Source organism: Polyodon spathula, chromosome 7 (assembly GCF_017654505.1).
Source record: "Polyodon spathula isolate WHYD16114869_AA chromosome 7, ASM1765450v1, whole genome shotgun sequence".
NCBI lineage: Eukaryota > Metazoa > Chordata > Actinopteri > Acipenseriformes > Polyodontidae > Polyodon > Polyodon spathula.
In genome coordinates, this window is record NC_054540.1 from 10,111,768 (window position 1) to 10,133,617 (window position 21,850).

At 37.4% G+C, this 21,850-nt stretch overlaps 1 protein-coding gene across 1 annotated transcript in view; it reads right to left on the minus strand.

The window, feature by feature from the left end:
• LOC121318132 (PDZ domain-containing RING finger protein 4-like) overlaps positions 1 to 21,276 on the minus strand; it is a 111,768-nt gene extending 90,492 nt beyond the window's left edge. The window contains exons 1-3 of the mRNA XM_041254457.1: positions 20,547 to 21,276; positions 19,797 to 19,883; positions 18,848 to 18,952 (exon numbers count right to left, since the gene is read on the minus strand). Coding sequence (XP_041110391.1) covers positions 18,848 to 18,952; positions 19,797 to 19,883; positions 20,547 to 21,260 — 906 coding nt within the window. The 5' untranslated portion in view covers positions 21,261 to 21,276. The remainder of the gene's footprint in view (positions 1 to 18,847; positions 18,953 to 19,796; positions 19,884 to 20,546) is intronic.
• Positions 21,277 to 21,850: the final 574 nt, after the last annotated feature.

The window sequence follows — 21,850 nt, forward strand, 5'->3', positions numbered from 1 at the left end:
TATGTACTGGGCTGGGCTTTGAAACAGGCTTCAGGATGCCATTAAGGCTACTGGGTCAATGCCATGCACCCGTGATTGCTGTTATTTTCTTTGTTTTAGATAACTAGGTTAGTCAATCACATTTAGAGGGTTGTTGATATCAATTAGTGAGAGCTGAACCGTAACAGGTTCAGCTTTTCTCTGAAGGTCCGGAGTCTAGTCTTTTTGATGAGGGCAAAAGCTATTGCCATCAACAACGATTCTACAGTGACTTTGCTCCAAATTGTTATGTGATATATTCCAAGGATAACAAAGGACACAGAAATTGAATGCAAAAACGATGTAAATATCCCTTTTTACTGCAGTATGTCAAACTCGTCTCTAAAGCACTCAAAAGAAAAACAGTTTTACAATGCCAAAGTGATACATTTGAGCAGCAAGTACTGTAAATACAGTCCATGTCAAAGCACTATACACTTAATGCTACTACCATGTAAAACAGTGTCAAATCGACTCAGATATACTAGGGAACCTGTTGTGAATTTCAGATATAAAACTTGTGGCCCTTTAATAGAAAGCATTGTTCCCGCTGTGCCTGGTTTAAAACCCTCTGCCACTGACTGGATGCTCCTTGACTGAACTAGCATTGTTTCAACTGTGTGCTTACTGTATCAAGTAAAGTGTTGTGCTTTGAAGAGATTTAGCAGTAAGGGTACAGTTGATTTTAATAGCTCACAACAATACAATACATAGGAATAAACTGTTTCTCTTCCTTGTGCTCCCTTTATTAATTCACCTTGTGATAATTCACACATTTGGTTAATTCCAATTTACCGTAGGTCTTTCTGAAAGTAGATTGTACATGTACTGTGCGTCACTAATTCACTCAGTACTTCACCATGTAATGCATCTTATCTCCAAATAGAGCGGTGTAGCCATACACTGCTGACACTATGTATATTTTAATACAAAATCAAGATTCCCCAGAACAGTACGTTTTGTTACTGCTACGACATCAAGCAAACTTCTGCCACGGTTTTACCCTAAACTTTCCACTGCTTTAGTAAAAAGTAACAAATGGCCCAGGGCGAAACTACAAGAAGTTAAATGGTTTTGTACCACATATGATAATGTATCACAAATGAAAAGAATAGGGCATGCTAAAGTCAAATGGCATGTTCTGCAGTGAACGTTTATTCATGGCTGTCAGTCAGCCAGACAAGAGTCATTTATCAGAGACAGGTAACTGACAGACATGACCGTGCTGCACCTCTAACAGTGACTGGCTAGATACAATGAACGCTTAGAACAGAGAATGCAAACAGTGAGTCAGTATAATGTTGTCATTAAGCTAGTATATTGACTTGGAGAGTAAGGTAATGAAAACTTGTATGTCTTCACTCCCTCTCTGAAAACACACAGCAAAACTCACACCCACTGGCACTGTGAAAAGCTATATATATATATATATATATATATATATATATATATATATATATATATATATATATATATATATATATATATATATAGCTTTTGTTTAGAAATCACTTTTACGTCTAGCAGTCGCATTGTTGTCTGCTTAGTGGCCCCTGCCCATCAATCGTGGCTCTAATGCGAGGAATTGATTTCCTCTGAGAACAGGCTTTTAGGGACCATTCCTGAGATACTATTTTAAAGCAGAATGTCTGCTAAGTGAGACCGATGCTGAAATCCATCCAGATCTTATACCTGACAGATCTTAGACATCTTAATGACAACGGAGCAAGATTAGCAAAGTAACATTTTTCAGCTCTGCAGTATAATCTGACTATTCTAGAGGGAGTCCAAAAAAAAAAAAAAAAATAAAAAAAAGAGAAGCTGAGTGTTTCAAGGCAATATTCATAGCAGGCCTACAGCAATGGCATTTGACAGCACAGCAGGGTATTAGGATACAACAATGCTCGACAGCTACACCTGGTGGAGAAGCAGTGCTGGTCTGAACTACCTGTGTTTGTGTTTGGCTTTACCATATAAGAGTGTACCATAGTAAAAACATAGCGAAGTGTAATAAAGCATAGCAAAGCATAGGAAAGCACTACCCAGGAATGTTTGGAAATCATATTAAAAACATGGCAAACCATGATACACTGGTTAATGCAAAGTGCAGATTTATGGCGGTAAACGAAAAGCACCAATATCAAATATCAACCGTATATAGGATATTGAATCGTCAGGATATGTACACACCCCCCCCCCCCCCCCCCCCCCCCCCCCCAACCCCCCCCACCCCCCCCATTAAGACTAAGGATTCCTAGTGATCACGGAGAAAATCTCTTATAAAACAAGGATGGCCATCATTGCATGATCAATATCTACGACTCCCCAGCTTTCTCAGCACAGAGTTGCACTTTTAGCTAAGCACCACTGCAAATACTGTTAACTGTACAGCCTGATAATTGGCCCTGGTTCCAAGCACAAGCCAAAGCCAATCAAGATGTTATTTGCTTTCATGCAGTGCTGCAACTGCTGTTGATGACACAGCCTTGTAAATGAGACGCTATACCCGAGTGCACAGGGTGATCTGCAACATGTTGTATTGAATAAGCTATTCTCACTTGCAGAGACTAATGCTCACAGACAAACCACCCCATTTTAATTACAAAAATTCTTCTCTTCACCCTGAGAGAGGCTATTGGCCTTGACCTTGTAGACGCAAACTGCATTTCAATGGCTTGTGACTACGTTACTAGAATTCAGAAACAACACCTGTGTTTTAAAACCAAAGCAAAACTAAATCTGTCCATTTTCATTAATATAACTTAACATGTGTTCATCGTTTGATTCCATATTTCTGAATATTAATGTTATTTTAATGACACTTCATAATCAGCAAATTCTGATGCAGTTTGAATTTCAGGACCACCCCAAATTGTGTCTTTTTATAGTGATATAACCAAAAGATATTCAGAAAGAGCAAAGTGTAAATACAGGGAACAATTGTAGAAATAATAAGTACAATTACAAAAAGGCTAAGCCCTAAGGGAGCAATAAGAAAAATATATGTTAAAACAATCAAAGACAACTCCCCATCTCCTACCTTTAGAAATGTAATAATGTATAAATTCAAACCTGGCAGCTCTTTTAAGCATGCGTGTCTTAATCCACAACTTTAACAAACAATATCAGTCAAGGTCAGACAAGACAGCCTTTTAAAATACATTTAAAAAGTCATGTTGTCAAAAAAAAAAAAATAAATAAAAATGTCAACTTGAACTAGTTTAATTGAGTTTCACTTTAAATATATAATTAATAAAAACAAATACATTGAAATAATTAAACATCTGCTGAACAAATGCAGAAAATTAGGCAAACAAAAAAAGTTTAATTAAACGTTAACAAATTCTCAGCCTTCTATATGAAGAGGTAAAACAAACAGTTTTACTGCCCTCTAGTGGACACTTAACATAAATACCTGAATATGTGGATGCCCTAATGTGTTCCTAATGTGTTTTTTATTTGCTTGAAAATACAAATTAATAAACTATTTGACAACTTACTGTGTATAAGATCTGATTTTAGATCTGATACAGCCTAATCTAAAACCCCATTCACCGTCCTACAGAAATCGACTTTGAATATGAACATCAACTAAGATCCTTGAAGAGCATCCTTGTAATGACTTAAACCTGCTGCAAGAAATCAAACATACAGTATATAATGTAGATCACAGCATACACATGACTATTAAAATTAGATTTTATTTAGCTTTGAAGGGTTCATAATTTAGCTCATGATTTTGCCACGAGCCTCTAATCTCAATATGGTACACCATTACTGGTTATGTGTCTTCTATTTTAACTTTCTGTGTTTAATAGGTCACAGTGCTCTACTCCCCATGTAGCTGCAAATGCTGACAACTACTGGAACTGCAGAAAAAGATGCACGGTAACTTATCAACTTGAGTTGCCAAAAGCAGTATAATACAGTAAAATGCTGAATACTTTGCGTGAACCTCTGTTTTAAGCATTTGGACCAAATAGATTGAAGTAAACTACTACGCACTTCAGAAAAACTGTCTAATACCAACAGACAAAGGCTGACAGATCTGTAAAGTCAGCAAGGTTCTTAGTGATTTACCTTCACTAAACTTTAAAGATAGCTTACATTCAGGGGGGCTCATTAAGGGTTAACAGGTATGTTAAACTCACTAAGCCCTGTACATTTACAGCACCGGGGGAATCGCTGGTTGTGATTTGTGGTTGAGCACTGACTGGTCACTTTCAGAAAAAGCCAAAGGGCTTATAATTCTAAAAAATGACATGGATGAGTGTAAGTGGTAATCCCACATTACTCAGCAATTCTGAGCATATCTCTTCTGACTGGATCAGTCAAACACATCCATAAAACCTAACCAAAAAAACGTGTTTCAGCACATGCATCTGTACTAAAGAATACAAAAAATATTCATTGGTAACAATTCACCTTTACTATGTCACTGGACTCAAACTAAGACAATGTCAATGCGTGGTTTAATACTGCTATAGTTAAATTAAAGTCATTAGCTTCAGAGTACATTAATGAATGTATTCATTTATTTATGTATGTTTTACTGTCCTATGTTGGCAATCATTCAGAGAGGTTCTTATTGCAGTTCTCAATATTGTGTTGTTTCTGGTCTTTTAATTTGACACAGAATTCAGAAGCTACTCTTTGGCTCTCGTTGCCTGTCATAGATATATGTAAAGTAGGCTAGATCAGTGTTTTCATATTAGTAAGTGCCAACTCCATCTAAAGCTCTGCTTTTTATTGCCAGAGAAAACAAAGTGGTAGATCACTAGATCATGCTGGCTCTTTATCGTATAAGCACACTGTGGCTGATCTAGCCTGTGTTGCTATGGTAGGCAACTTGAACTGAAGAGCACCTCTTACACTCAGGTGAAAGCACCTTAAGGCTCTAGACTGGAAAAACAATGCTGTTACATTAATAATAACATATGAGTAGAAAATACAGCTAGAATAAAATAAAATACAATATATACTTTGCATCTTGGGGAAGATCAACCCTTTTGTTTGGAGAACCAGTAAGTACTTCCACACATATGAGAACAATTTAATGTAACATTAAAAGTGTAACTATGACCTTTTAAAATGTCACCAGCTACCCTCATCATTTAGAAATGTATCAGATTTGATCATTCCCTATTAAAACATGAAAATAATTATCCTCATCATCACCACTCCCACCATCAGGCGACACTACTCTGAAAGAGTTTTCCAGCCGGCTGTTACACCCATCCCAGTAGCGCAGCTCGGAAGAGGCTAGGAGCCCCCCCAGCATCCCCCCTCCCAAAAGACGAGGCTGCCAAACCATGAAAGAAAAATAATAATGATTAACGCACCCCACAGTGGCACATGCCACCTACCCCCCAAATTACTGAAGGATTAATGCAAATGAAAGTTGAGACACGGCCCATCCCCATGAGCATGACTGTGCTGGGGGAAAGAGCCCAGCCTCTCCAGCCTGACCACGCACCCTGCAAAACTAAATACGAACCGGTAAGGAAAAAAACCCTACTCACTTTTTTTTCCTCCAGGCTCTAAGCGTTTGACTCCCGTTTCCTAGCGCTTGACTGAGTGTCCGAAACAACACTTGTTGATGACATGTTGGTTAGAGACAATATCAGACATCTTGTGTGGGTAAAACAAGGGGAAAATAAAAGACACCAGTGTTGCTATTATATTAAAATACCAAAAAGTGGCAGTTTGCTGTCCATTTTTATATGACACTTGATCTTAGGCTTACAGACAAAGCTTTAGCAGGGTACCTTTTTTCATTATGTATGGAGACGATTTACAGCTTACACTGATTGTTGGTAATGTTCAGTTCACAAAATAATGTGCTTTATCAGATAAGCAAAAGTTGATTACATACCACTGAAAGAGACATTCCCCTTTAAATAAATAACGATACCTGTGAAATACAGTAAATACTTAAAGTATAGTACACAACACAAAAAATATACAATGTGGCCTTAATCTGATGAAAAGAGGGTGCTTCTTTTATGATTATAGATGCTCAACATCTTATTAATAATGTATTACATGCTTCCAGAGCAAACTACCATAGTGTGATGTTGTTAATAAGTCTGTACAACAGCCAAAGGAAAGGGGCTCTGCTTTAGAGCAAGTTAAAAGCAAAGCTCAGGGATAATCATAAAGCATATACAGTGCACATGAGTTCCATATTGTGAACCTGACTAAATATCCCTTCCTGTTCATGCTATCCAGTGGATGTTGGTACATAAATCTGCTCTGTGCTTAACCCTGACATGAGATAAATCACCACCCCGACAGCTGTATAATGGCATTTTAATGAAAGCTACTTAGGTTTCAAACAATTCTCTTACAATATCAATAATTTACATATACAGAGTAACCTGGAAATCCCTTTTACTGTTTATATGTACCCTTTTCCCTAGGAATGAAGGCTGTATTCCAGATGTTAGTATTTTGTTTAATTATTCCATATGAAATATGATATAGTTCGCTCAAAGTTGTCAAAAACTACAAGGTGCAATTATTAACATAAACAACCCCAACTTTTTTCCTGCTATCGTAGCATACAGATTAATTGTGGTAGTGAAGCAGCTTCAAACTGTCTCAAAGCTGTCGTGTCTCCTTAAGAAAGGAGCAAATGCAGTGTTAAGAAATGCGGATTAGAGGATTTCTATTTTTCATCTCTCTCTCTCTCTCTCTCCCCCACTGTATTCACTGCAGAATTATTTGGATAATAACTGTGTACTCTAAGCAGTATTTAATCAAACTGACAAGGTTATTGCTGTGAACTTTTTGAACCCCCACATCACAACTAACCTCCACTTCTTGAGATTCTTTTATGCAGATGCCAAAGTAAATATTTTTCATTTGTGTTTTTATTTTTTTCAGGTCCCGATGATAAATTCACTTCAGGCACCAGATTTACAAATCATTTTTTCGTCTCTTCACACAACTACAGTTAGACCTGATCAATGCAAATCAGGCCATGACATCTAAAGCTGTAGTGTCCCTAAAAGAAACATTCAGTGTTTTAAGTGGGGAAATCAGTGCTTTCACACACAGCAGACTTGCACAATTGTTCACAGGGTTATTCAAAGTCAAAAGTTATTATAGAAAAGCATTTCTGTGCTGGGCACTGGGAGGAACATGTTCACTAAGACCTCAATGTGACATATTGCCAGGCTATATCAGACTCCAGATGTTTTGATGCGTCTACAGTGCAATCTGCCAACTGCCTGAATGATAGCTCTACACGTCACAGTGGTGTAACAACCAGTCAGGTCCTATCAGAGCAGCTCCACAACGAATCATAGGAGTTGTTTCCTGTTTAACACCCACAACCTATAACAACAGGCCTCTATGTTTAGCATTTGCAACAGTGCCTAGTGTGTCAATACTGCCAGCTAAAACACATGATGACTATCGATATAGCCTGACCCTGATTGTCAAAATCCTCACAGATTCAGACAAAACTCTCACCAGCTGGACACTTAAAATGAAAAACCCTTTCATACGCAGACATCGGAGGGGGGCAAATGGATGACGTGCTGTTTCTTATACAAACCGGCCCTATGGTGGATATGGATCATTTAACCATTAAATGGTGCAAATTCATCTGCACGGTGGTCACTTCAGGGAGGCAAGCCTCCCTTTCATGCTGTAACACTAGTATAATGTTAGTTGATACTCATGTACACTATTGATTTACTATACATTGCATTTGTCTCATAAATAAGTGACTAGTTTAGTAATTGAAACTGGACAGGGATATTTTACTAAAATTACTGAAATCAGTAACTTTGCTTCACAGCATTATATATGTAATTCCGTCATTAAAATTAAGATTTGTTAGTAAAATTAAATAAATAAATACAATTTAAAATTAACTGTGTTCAGCACCCTTCATTTTAAGGAATTTAGCTGTAGGGTAGTTTCAGACCCACTGATCTCACCTCTGTATTCAGGTGTACGTATTCCAGAGATCCTGTGGGGCATGGCAGCCAGTAAAACACACATCATAGCAATGGTTGTATATTGTAGCCCATGTACCTTTTATTAATGGTTTTCAAAATGTTTGCATCCAGCTCAATTCATGCTGCCCTCCACATCCTGATGCTTCGACTGTATTGAAAAACATACTGTGGTAACAGAAAATGACGAACTGCACTGAAAAAGTGAGCTTGATCTCAGTACACCATGAGAAATGATCTTTGCACAAGAATAAAAGTTGAGTGTATTCCCCAGGTGATTTATGAATATGATACCATGATGCCTGAAAAAAAAACAAAAAAAATATATATAAAAACAATCCGGATCATAATGTTTCATACGATATTGCTGCAATACGGACACCACGGAATACAGCAAAGGCAAAGTAAGGCGTTTCAAAAATCCACTTCATGTGGAATGTTCACACAGAGCAGAGCCCCACACTCTAGCAATATAAAAATATCTGAAACACATGTACTAATTGTGGTGGTATTTTTACTGAATGTGCATAGTTTTACAATGGTTCGGAACATAAAAACAGCACACATCATCCCAATTGCTGCTTTGCCTTCTGCTTGTTGCAAGCTAATAGCTCCTGCCTCGTCAGCTGTTGAATTGCACCGCCCTGCTGCTGCCAGCTACATCTCACCAGAGCAGATTGTTTCATTGCTTGGCTGGGCTGCACGGAATTATTTTTTACTGAGATTGTCCCTGCTTGGTTTGATGTGCCACATCGTCCAGCTGTGTTCATTTGGACTATCCTCACAGTGGCCCTTTAGAGCCGTGGACATGGTAGTGTTGGCATTCAGAATTACTATGCTTTTTAGACCAAGTCTTGAACAGTCATATGCTCTGCAACTTGACTGTTTTCCTACTGACTAAAATTAACTCTGGAATGAAACAGTTTCTTAAGAGTTGTTTTGTATTGTATTTAAAAAAGGAGTCTGTCTGTTTAACCTTATAACCTTTTCCTCTTGTGGTCTGGGCAGGTTCAGTTACACAGACCAGTGGACAGCTTCAAAGCTGTGAGCCTGAAAGTAGCAGTTGATCCTCCTTTCCCCCCTTGGCAAGTCCACTCCAATTACACTCATATTTACTGACTGCTCTGGTCACTCACAACTCACTTTTTCCAGCTCTCTTTGAAGAGAGAGACAGCACGGCGCCATCTGTCATAGGTTAAGTAACTTTTTCTTTTTCAGTATGTGTAATGGGCTAGAAAAAGTAACCTCATTTACCTGTATGAGTTTTCAAAGGATTCTATTTAAGTAAAAATATTTGATAGCCCATTCACAAGACTATTGTGAATATTCTATCACACCATTAATGCTAATATAACTCTTGTATACACAGCAGTCTTTTAGACCTTCCTAAAATACATATCTGTTCCAGCAAAGTAAAAAGACAAAAAAAGAAATAGGAAAAAAAAATTATCATATTTTTCTGTGTATGCCACTTGTTAGCGCAATTGTTCCCAAGTTTACATTTGAGTGTGTAAACAGTGCGCAGTACAACACAGACCACTGAACATTTCTTTAGGGTCATGTTAACACTTTACTTTACAGCCATCGTGTAGTTACTGTGCATGGATCTCAGGCTTAATTGACCTTTTACAGACACCCCTGTGCATTGAAATGAGTTCTACTGAGCTCTCTGATTAGTTGCAACCCTTTGTTATGGAATCTGCTTCTAGGGCTAGGGGAGCATTTTGCAGTATGCGAACTAAACTTTACAGCACATCCTTCTTTCAAAATCATTTAAATGCACTTTTAAGAGTATGAGGCATTAGTCCATTTCTCTCAATTATCTACCCTTTTCAGCAATTATTACATTATTTATCACCTCTATGTTGGCACAGTGGCAGTAATTAGAATTTACTTGAATCAAAAAATGTACGGGGACATGCAAAAAGTCCTCCACCTGCCAAATATCCCTCCAAGACAAACAACTACAACCAGAAACTGAACACATTCTTCTTATATTTGATCTGCCAAGTCAATTTCAGGGTAAAAATAATCAATACAGGTAAATAAGAACATCATGTTTCTTAAACTGCAACAGCTGCATTTTCAACAAACCACGATGTGCGATTACAGCCTGGTATTTGATGCATTGCCTTTAAAGCCCCTAGATTGAACATATGTATTACATCTATAACCCTTTTATAACAGCTCTGCAGAAGCCTATAGTCTGTCTGTCTAGCTTTGTCTTCTGCCTTCTGAAACTGAAGGCTTCTCAACATCAAGAGTCGCTTATGAATGCATTTCACTGATTAGTTCCTTTAAGAAGAACCTGGGATATATCTTATCTTTGCCCATTTGCACATTAAGATTAAAAGGAGGCTAGTTAATAACTTGGCTCCATGCTTCATTACTGCTGCTGTCAAAACCATTGTTTCCTCTCACAACAACTGCATTCAAAATCATTTAAAACTACTAAATGCATATTATTGCCTCTGCAGGCGGACAAGATGTAATTATCATCTGGAAAGCTCTTGTGACAACATAACAGTGATACGGAACAGAAGTTTACTAAAATCGTACAGGCAGAACCTACTACACCAATCAAAATATAACCTTTGAAATCTGCAGTCTAAAGCAGAACATAATGTTGCGCTAGTGTTTTCACACTGGTACCAGTGCATTACCAACTTTTGAGCCCCTCATACAAGTGCAATCAATATTACCAAACTGTGCCAACAGTGGCACCAATGTGAAACTAACTGCTTGGTTTTGTTTTTCATCAAACTCAATTTAAGCCATTAACAAGAACACTTTAACCGTTAACTGTAGCTCACCTTTTTGCCGATTGCCATGGGAATGGTATACAAAGGGTTAAAAGAGCTTTTTTGTGCCTGTCATTCAGGATATTTCGATCAGTCAAGGTTAAAAAAAAAAACAAAACAAAAAAACCCACCAAAAGTACCTGTGGCATTTAGTTAGTCATGAATTTGAAGGACAAAAAAACACTTCATATTTGAAAGAACCGTAGTCAGAATACCAATTAGAAAAATCAGCCCCTGGGAAATGTACTGTATTAGCTAACCTTTTATTCCTTCACCTTATCGGCTTATGCAAATTATATGAAAAAAAAAACTTCCAAATTACATTTTGCATATAACAGTACACCGACGAGAAAATATGATAATTGCAATAACTTGTCTGAAACCACATTGTAGCTAATTGTATAAAATCCCCACAAAACAAGGATGACATTTTCTGTCAGTTTGAATATATAACTCCTGAGACCTCTCAAGTTCTTGCACTGTTTGATACTCCTGAAGAATTTTCGAAGCATGTGGCTTATGAAGCTTCTAAAAGATTACGATTCTTTGAACACATAGCTTTTAGAAAATAAGCAAAAACAAAACCAAGTTAAAAAACGTAGTACCTTTCTAAGGTTACGACTGTCTTTAGTAGACTGCTTTGGGATGGTAATTGCCCTGAAGCAAGTTATTGTGTGGTGTGTGAAAATGGGAGTTCATTGACTGTTAATGCACAAGCTGCCAGTATAAACAAAGAAGTGACATCACACAAGCTACTGGTGCATGCTGCCAAATTGTCTATCAACACCTGTTGAGCTCTAATGGGATTCAAATAGACAAAAAAAAAACAAAAAAAAAACACAAGAGCAAGATGGTGAATTATTCCAAAAATGCTTCACAGAATTTTTGATTCTGAGACACTAACATTGGAATTGAAGACCATTCATTTTCACTTCAGATTCTATATACTGCTTACCATTGTTGTTATTTTTGCATTGTAATGTCTGTTTAACATTAAATGAAGAAATTACATTTCACTGAGAAATATACCTCGAGTCCACAGCAGTCAACTACACACACTGTAAATTAACTGCTAAAAAGCTAAAACCAGGTGGAGCTTGTTTTTGTTGCTGTTCACCGAATGTGATCCACGTGTCCCGCTACAGAAGGAATTTTCGACAACACGTGATAGGGCACCATGTACTTCAAGACATCAAACCGTTTAATTGAAACCATGCAGTTAAATTAAACATATATACACACAATTGACCATATTAAACATTTAGCTCTCAAGGGACTGTTGAGGATTAACACTGAGAAGAAAATGTAACCTTGCAGCACTATTTGTAAAACTAGCCCAGGTCTGGGAGCTAAAGCATTTAGAAGAAATCACAGAACCATGGAGATTAACTCTCCCGCTAAGGTTAGCAGAGTCCTCCTTCAGTTCACATGGTCCAGATCAAACAGAAATTGAGGATACACTATGAATGTTCATGGAGTATTCTGTAGGATGTACCAGGTCTCCATAAAAGCTTCCGGAATGAGAATAACAGAACACAGTGTTATTTATTTATTTATTTATTAAACAAAGTTCTTAGGAGTAAAACAGCTTAGTTTCAATAAAATGTGAGGTGATGGAAGGGCTTCATTATAAACTGCTTTCTCAGACCTGACCTGCCATGTTTGAAGGGACGGCATATGATTCTATCTGTACCCAATAAGGCAGGACCTTTTCAAAGTGGTAATAATTTGAACATGAATCAGAGCATTTTGCATTGAAATGTATGCCAAACCCACCCATAATCCTCATTCCTAATTACTGATGCAGGGAGCTTTAGTGCCGTTGCTGCTGGTATATGACCTTATTCTTGTTATAGACCCTCAACAGTTTTGACCCAAAGTCTTTCTGACACACTTCATATAAAACAAACGTATGCTGTTAGGCATTAAAGGACTGCAAACATATTTTGTGTCAAACATTGACTGTATGTGTTTGTGTGTTACTTAGCAAGTGCCACCCAACCAGGACTGAAGATCATGACCCCCATAAAGGGCATTCGCTCAATTAAAGGCTGCTGTGCTAATGGATTCACAGTTTGTTATAGCTGAATTAACCAGTTCAACATCTCTGTGCAGTCTCAATCCCAATACAGAATATGTGTCACTGCCATGATACAGCATAAAGAAAGAACCTGTACTTCAAGTAAGGTGGTTTCATTTGTACTTTAGGAAACAATCTAATAAAAAAAATTAAAAAAACCTTTAAAAAAACTACATGTGATGGCACTGGGATTTAAAAGTTACATGCATTAGAACATCCCTAGAGTTGTCTTCAAAAGCAAAAACTCTTAATTGAACTGATAATTTGCTTAATTACACCTTTTTACTTGTTTTCAGCTCTTAAACAGTTACAGATTTCAAGTTAGCTATAACAATTTATAACTTCAACTGCAGCTGTTTAAGAGCTGAAAACAAATACAAATGTGCAAGTTAACCCTGTTCAAATACATAAAAGGTGCAAAATAACTGGGATGCCAAATGGTTTTTACTACATAACTCAACATTGAATTTGTGAGAAAAGAAGAGGGACATCCTGAGGATTTATAATAAATAGTACACCACCCACTTGATATATTGCGGGTGTCAGGGTCCAAAATAAATCTGCTATACATTAAGGGCCACGATATAGCGACACCCATAGAAAAACAAATAGGCTATGAGACAAATACTGTACAACCACTCCCTCGTTTTATTGGTAAAAACTGCTTCAGAGATTTTTAATTGGCTTTGTGTTATTGTGCAAAGCGTGTGTTTATGATAACAGTACGATATTAATGCTTTGTTTTTAATTGTTTTGTATATTGTTGTTTGTGATGTGTAGTACGAAATAAAACGAACAGTAATTCTAAGTGCCTATGTATATTGCAGTCATGCGCAGTTAGACAGTAAAAATGGGAAGCCAACTCCAGGACTGCGATATGGTTAAAATTTAGCATTTCAATAAATAGTTTTCTTTAATATTTTGAATGCAAACTTCTTGATTTTGTATACTCACAGTAACATGTGTTTGTCATTGATCTAAAAAAAGGACTCATTGCCTATCATTATATCATGTAAATAGCATCCTTTATATCAAGTAAACTCCTGACAATGTGGGTTTGTGTTTAGCTATTATATAGCTTTTGGAGGTAAACACTGCATTGCTAAATACTGTTTTGCATGCTTCTGTTTACTTGTTTTACTCCTGCTCCTCCAGTAGGCGCTTTATAGAAATTGGAAGCTTGGGTTAGATGCTTGTAATTAATGACACCATTAATTTCGGAGTGTACTTTACAACCATGTTTAGGAACTGGAAAACATTCCCTGTGAAACCACAAACAAAAGGCATGTTGGTCATGTTTGCATTTAAAGACATGTCACATCCTATTGAGTCTCTGATTGCTACCACACATAATTACCTGTTTAATGAAAAGGGAGACTGGGAAGATCTAAGGGTATTGGGCACCCAGTCTGGGACTTTGACAGTGGCTAAGTATTTCTTGCCTTGAGGCAAGAGGCCAACGCACTGCATTCATACAACACACGTTAGCTGTCTACTTCTCTTTATGAAGCTGCCTCATTCTACAAAGAAAGAATATAAAAACCCCAAATGCTGATGAATGACCTACTCAGTTCATGATGTGAAAGTACAAGCAAGCTTAGAGTGGTTATGTGAAGCACTGTCAGTGCCCCTCGCATGGGATGTTCTGTTAATCATTGCAACCAGTCACAGGTGTCGGCTTCAGAAGCTATTCTCCACACAATTAGCAATGTTAAGAAGCCCCAGAAGTGTGATTTTGCTTATTTTTTCTTAGTGTCCATCATGATAGTCACTTATTGTATTAGAAATGAACAAAGTCCTCCTGTTAGTAGCTGGGCTAGTGCCTGTGTTGTACAACATGGCTACCATTAGGACCTCTCTCATTCCAAAAGTTAGCACTGTACTTGTTATAAGAAGATAAGAAAATGTACAAACAAGGCCATTCAGCTGCCAGTGATGGGTCTATTACAACACTGAGGTGTTTCTCTCGGTGAGCCTGTTCCATTAATCTTAATTTCTGCCTAGTACTGTACAGTATGTGGCCTAAAGATTTTTGGATGTCCTGGGTGGCTGAAAGTGTGTTGGCCACTTCCAAAAGTTGTGTCATCAGCAAATTTGATTAAGATTGCTACTTATCCCTCAATCTGTCATTGATGTAGACATGAAACAACAGGGGTCGAAGTACGGCGCCGTCAGCACCCAGGTTCATGTTACAAGCTGTCCTTTTACCCAATAACCAGTGAAGCACCTATGAACTCTAAGACAATTATGGTACAAACTAAAGTTTATATTAAATTATCTTTTTTTAATATGATCCCCCCTCAAATCATGAAACACATTATGCATGACATAATGAAGTACAGTACAGTATAAGAGTTTCCCTTGAAGATAGTCGGCATCTGAGCAGAAAAATTAATAAACTGAGTAGTTAAAACCTCAAAACCGTTAAATCCATTATAAACACTTCACTTTGTGGTATCCTCTGCAGTTTGTGATTCCAAATAATTGGTGAAACATCGCTTCAGTGAGGACCTTTCAGGTTTAAATGGGTCCCTATGGCACCAACCTACCCATGATAGCAGTAGTGAGACCTGCTAAAGAAATCATACAGTGACAAATTACCTAAGTTACTTTAGTCAAACACAGCTAACCCATGAAGAAATGTGCTTGTATCAGATGCCAATACACCAAGTGCCTTATTCCAATATGTGTTCCATATAATGCTTGCAGTATTTATATGGTATTAGAAATAACCAGCAGTTCAAATTAACTGTCTTCCTGCCTGCATAAAATAACATGTTGTTTATATTTTATATCAGAACTGGCATGCTTATTTTGTTGTATGCCCTTAATATAAACTGATGTTTAAACTTTATTATACTGTATTTATCTAAAAATATCACACCCCTAATTTCAAGACCAAGAAACAAACAAACAACAAAAAAGACCCAGAACTAAAATCTGTATTATTAGGGTGAAAATAGTGTCACGAAGACGGCTGTAGTGGGTGACGTCAGACCAGAACCAGGAACCAATAAATAAACAACAGAGAGGTGGAGTTTGGTGAAGCTGATCGATTCGTTTCGCTCAACATTTAATAATGAAACAAACAGAAAATAAAAGGTTGTAAGACAAACAAAACACAGGACATGGTACTTTCGCCAAAATAAAGAGACAAACAAAACAGACTACACAGACAAACACTGTGAGATGATATTTTAACTAACTATTCTTATTATTGTTACCTCCGTCTCCAATCCCGTTCTCCACTCACCGAACACACAACCCTGAGTGAGTGAAAACATGCTGCTTTTATGCAGCTGTACCGAGACTCGATTGCTAATCAATCATTCAACTGGAGTCTCGGTACAACTGCATGTGAATTAATAAAGTGCAATTCCCCGTGGTCACATATTATTACATTTTACCTGTACGTGAAGTGCTGTGCAATCCTCGTGCCTAAATACAAACATAGATTTTAAACAACTCGTGCTCTACAGACCCATTTATATCCCGTGTACCAATGACTATACACTAACATTAACACACAACACGCAATATACAACACAATACACACAGGGGCGGGTCAACATTGCCACAATAGTTGTTCCAAAGTTTTGATTCACTTCAAATTTATAAAACAACCCGATAAGACTTGCTCGAGACCATCTGAAGACAAATCACAAGATTCTCTTAATGGCTGCCCACAAAGCTGCTTGAACTACGTAGGTCTCACATACTTCCATGTTAAAAATGTATAGTAATGTAGGTTACAGAAAGCTCTGTTTGCTTGCCTTGCTTTCAGTCATAGCGTATCCTATGTCAATTGTCCAGACCACTTCAACAACTCGTGTCCTGTTATTAACCAACCACTTATGCATCCATTGTGACATTATTGTCACATCATACCCCATACACTGCTGAGGAGCTGACACATTGCCTCAGTTAAAGTATGACATGTAAAGAGAGCTTTTGTTAACCTACTATGGTACCAGATCAAAAAGCACATTTGCTTCAGCATGTTTCTTCCAAAACTGCATATGTGAGATCTGCTTAGTGAATTTTGCATGCAAGGTAAGATTTATAGGATATGTTTTGTAGTTTTTCCACAAAAGAGGAAAGCCAAATATCCAATGACCATCCTTGTGAGTGTAATAAGTAAAGTACTCAGTGAACTGTGCGAACCACCCAGTGGGATCCAAATTGCAGGATTAAAATGAATGCAAGATTAAATCCAAAATAAAATCTGATATAAAATATTCACTCTTTAGCATTATTTAATTTATTTTAACACACTGGGCCACCTAGCTCCTCCTTTTTGAATAAGAGAGAAAAACAACTTTGCTACTTATCATGAAACAACAACAGTCTGCATTATAATAAGTGCTTTTTAAATATAGTCATTGTGGCAATGTCATGCCCCTAATTGTCACATTTTAACATGGTATTTCCTTTAAAAATTGTTACCAATTTATATTTAAGACTTGTAAAGCAATAACGACAAATACCAGAGTTGGTGAGAGTAAACAAAAGGTCCCATTTTTTCTTCCTACCTGCTTTCCAGCGATTACATTATCTAATCAAAAACAGCTGGCCGCACAGAACTGAACCAGACGTTCTCCTTCAAAATGAGGGTGACTACACAGACCCCTCAAAGCAGGAGAGCAAAGCATTGTCTTCCAGATGGTGTTATGCTACATTTCAGTTTGGGACTGAGCCTAAACCACCATTTGCATGGGGCCTTGCAGTTTAAGACTGCTCTGTGAGATGCAAGCTACTTTTATTTGGCAGAACTAGTTAGCTGCGAGTGCTTTTGTTTGGCTGCTGTAAACTCGATTCCTCTTACAAGCCATTGTTCTGTAGGTACAAGGAGTTAATGACCTTTAGCCTCCTTGGGGATGAAAATGTATCAAAGCTGTGTCAGTGTTAAGTTATTCCAGAATGTGTGGTTTATTCACCTCCAGATATATAAGTGCCCAAACTGTAGCCATACATATCTGTCTGACACTATAGTATGCTGCCTTTCTTTGTGTGTTTTAGTTTGCTTTTTTCTTTGTTTTTTACTTATATTGTACAAGTGTGTATGTGTGCTATTATATATGGCCACCACGAGTATTGAAAGTATTGTAAAAAAAAATAATCTTAAATGCTTCTGAATTTTAACTGAAAATGTCCTGTTACATGAGGAAATTAATGCCTTTGTTCAAAGTCGAAATTTACCTGTTCGCTCTTGTTGTCCATGCTCTTTAAGCTTGATATCTGCTATTAGGTGCTGTGTTGTTGCTACTATTTCATGTATTATGCTACTATCATGTATTATGCATTTTTCACAGTATTTCAAGTATTGTGCATCTTTTATTTTTAACTGTATCATGTATTATGCAGTTTTTTACTGTATATCAAGTACTATGCATTTCTCTGTATTTAAAGTATTATGGATTTTTTTTGTTACTGCATCTTGTACATTGTTTTGTGATGGTAGTCCACTATGAAAGGCGCTATATAAAATAATTGATTAAACAACTGAAACAAACAGACCAAATCATTTAATGATGTGATTACAAGCCAGCTGTGAAACAGCTGTGCCTGGAGATTCCATTGTCACAGTGTAGCAAGACATTGCTCACGCCAGCTGAATTAAATTCCCCCCCCCCTTTTTTTAAAGAAATAAAAATACAAAAAAAAGGGTTGGAGTTCACGAAGGGTATACGACTTCATTAACCATGAGCACACCTCTCCTTTAAAACTAATGCCAGACTATTGATTTGCTTGACCTTGATTACACATCAAATATGCTAATGTATTACTTCCTCCATAATGAGCTATAACAGCTCAAACTGGAAGTCTTCTAACAGTGTGTCTGTGTGTGTGTGTGGGTGTGTGTGGGTGTGTGTGTGTGTGTGTGTGTGTGTGTGTGTGTGTGTGTGTGTGTGTGTGTGTATATTTGACACACAGTTGCAGATGTCATGCAAATTGCTGGTTTTCAAGACCCCTCTTACCTCCACAATCCTGTCGTGAACTTGCAGTCCATCTGCTCTGTCTGCTGGGCCATTTTTCAAGATTTTTGAAACATAAATTCCTTCTGCAGTAGAATCTTCCTGATTCTTCATAGTGATGGGTTCCCGAGCAAATGAAGAATGAAACAGCGTCAGTAAACAGTGACAGAAAGCTTTTGCTTCACATTAAACAGAGCGCCGGGAGGTACGCAACTGAACTGATTATGGAAGTGATTTAGCATGAAACACACCGCTGTCACAGTTTGAGGATTGCTTAATGATGATTAAATCACTGTTGGTTTTCAGGTGTGCCAATCGGTACACAAACTGTTCCCCAGTGTCTCACTCAAATGCAGGTTTGCTCAACCAGAAGCAAACTTTAAAAAACAATAATAATAATCCAGTCCTTAACTTAATCCCCACTCCACTGTCCCTATCCCTTAGCCTCTCCCCTTTGGGATTATTTCAATTGCTGCAGTTGTTTATGTAGTGTGTGCTTGTTTTTAAACTTTTCTTTATTTAAGATACAACACAGCTGGAGTCCCTTAACATTTTATCTTCAATGATAATGACAAAAATGTATCTGGTCCCAGTGTTCTTGTGTAGCAAGAGCCCTTCTCTGCTGTACAGAACATAGGATGCCAGCTATACTTGCTGTAAGCAGCACACACACACACACACACACACACACACACACACACACACACACTGAAACAAGTTTGTCCTGACCTGAACCACAATTAAAACAATATCAAACAGGGCAACTGCATTCCGTGAAAGAGCAAGGGTTAACAGTGCAATAGTATTGCAAAACTGTACATTAATTTAAGTCTCCAGACTATTACCGTATATATTGTTTCAGCTGCAATACTTATTTTTGAGGTATGTTTTAATAATGTATAATGACTAGACTAATGTATATCTCCGAATACAAAATACAAAAATATTTTACCTGGCACGGTCTTCCCCCAATGATATTGAATCCCAGACTGTCACTTTCTCTATGAAGAACCACATTAAGCGTTTTATGTTCTCCTCCCTAGAAAAACAAATACAGTTGGTGGATCATAATTTGTGCACAAACAGGTTTTATTAACCAGCTAGTCGAGTTAAAACAAAATACACTATGCAATAAAAAGGTAAATAATACCGTTTCGATGTTTCTGTTTACGCTAGGTGTGTTTGTAGCGAAGTGTTTATAACTGAGACACGTGTTTGTTTGTTTGTATTATTTCATTTGTTGTTTCTCATTAAGAGCCCCTGTTATAATCATCACCGCCACGAGCAAGCTTTAACCCTGTTGTGGCCGTAGAATGATCTTAGTAAACATCTGAAAATTGACCCTTGGTGTGTTTGACATTGGTAGCTATCATTTCAATATATTTCAGCAGGTCATACAGTACACATTGTTACATTTTCCCCATTAAAAAAATAAATAATAATACGAACTTGCAACTTGTGCAACATCCTCTGTAATAAGGTAACACCCCTTTTATTAGTGTTTTGTATTGTTATAACGTATTAGTAGCAGTCGCAGTAGTAGCAGTGTACAATATTCACTTACAGTATTTCATATACCAATACAAGCACTTAAAACCCTCCATGAAAATACAAGTGAGAAAAAGTGTAAAAGATCTTGCCCCCACCACCTACAGTGTATCACCCTATATTTATTTATTTAATTATTTGTTTATTTTCTTACCTTGCAGCGGCTTGCAACATATTTAGTAATGTTGTTGATGTGGATCATATACTGGTTAAATTTCTTCTGGTACCTCAGTGCAGTGAGTTGCACTTCATTTTGAAGTGCTGATACCTGAGCCAGCAACGATTTTTCTCGTTTGCTCCATTTGATAGCCTGCTTCTTCGTGTCTTGCTCCAAACTGGACGTTTTTACCTGTAGCGCCCCATTCTGGGCTCTCAGTGCCCGGAGACAGCAGTGATTTCCTTGGATCGCATCCTTGTGGAGCAGTACCAATCCGCACCGTTTCTGACAGATTCCTACGGGTCTGTAATCGCAGCTCTCCCTCATATGAGAGTCCATGTCTTTTAAATCGAGCACCTCATGGCATCCCTTATTCCTGCACTGGGCTGGACTGTAGTCACACATTTCTATATGATCTCTCAATTCCTGCAGTTTGACTGTCTTTGCACAACCCCTGGAATGGTACTCGCATCTGATGTCCAGCTTCAGGATGAGATTTTTCAGTGGAAAAACCTGGTGAAGTTCCTTCGCAGAGATGGACTGGCAATGCAGCGGGCAAAGTCTCTGCTGTACCGCCCAGGGTAGCAAACAGCCAGCACAGAAAACGTGTCCGCACGGGGTGGACAGCGGCTCCTCCAGAACTTTAGTGCACAGCTTGCATTTTAAGTCAGGGTCCACGGCTTCTGCAAACCGATCCAAGTCAAACCCCATGATTTAAAAAAAGAAGAAAAAACACACACACACACACACACACACACACACACACACACACACACACACATATATATATATATATATATATATATATATATATATATATATATATATATATATATATATATATATATATATATTTCCAGTCAATAATTACTGAATTTTTTCAAAATCCCGATCCCCGCGTATCTGTACGATATGTTACCTCAGTCATTGGCTATACTGACTTCAAGTTTTTTGCTATGAAGTTTTAAGCAGCCTCCGCCTACCGTATTGTCACTAAACTAAGCGCCTTTTTCTCAAAGTAAAACACATATCCTGTATGTAGACAAATTTATATTTAAAATTATAGTAATGTAAATATATATTTGTCTTGAAATACTTGGGATAAGCCAGAATGTTATATAATTAAAAACACCCCCGTATCCTTTTGTCCAGGTTTACATACGAAGAATTTTTTTTTTTTTGATCATTACGTAAAAACTATTTTACGTTATTATTACATTATTAATAATAATATTAATATTATAAAATATTATTAGTATTATTTATAATTAATATTAGTTACGTAGTGTTGACATCACACT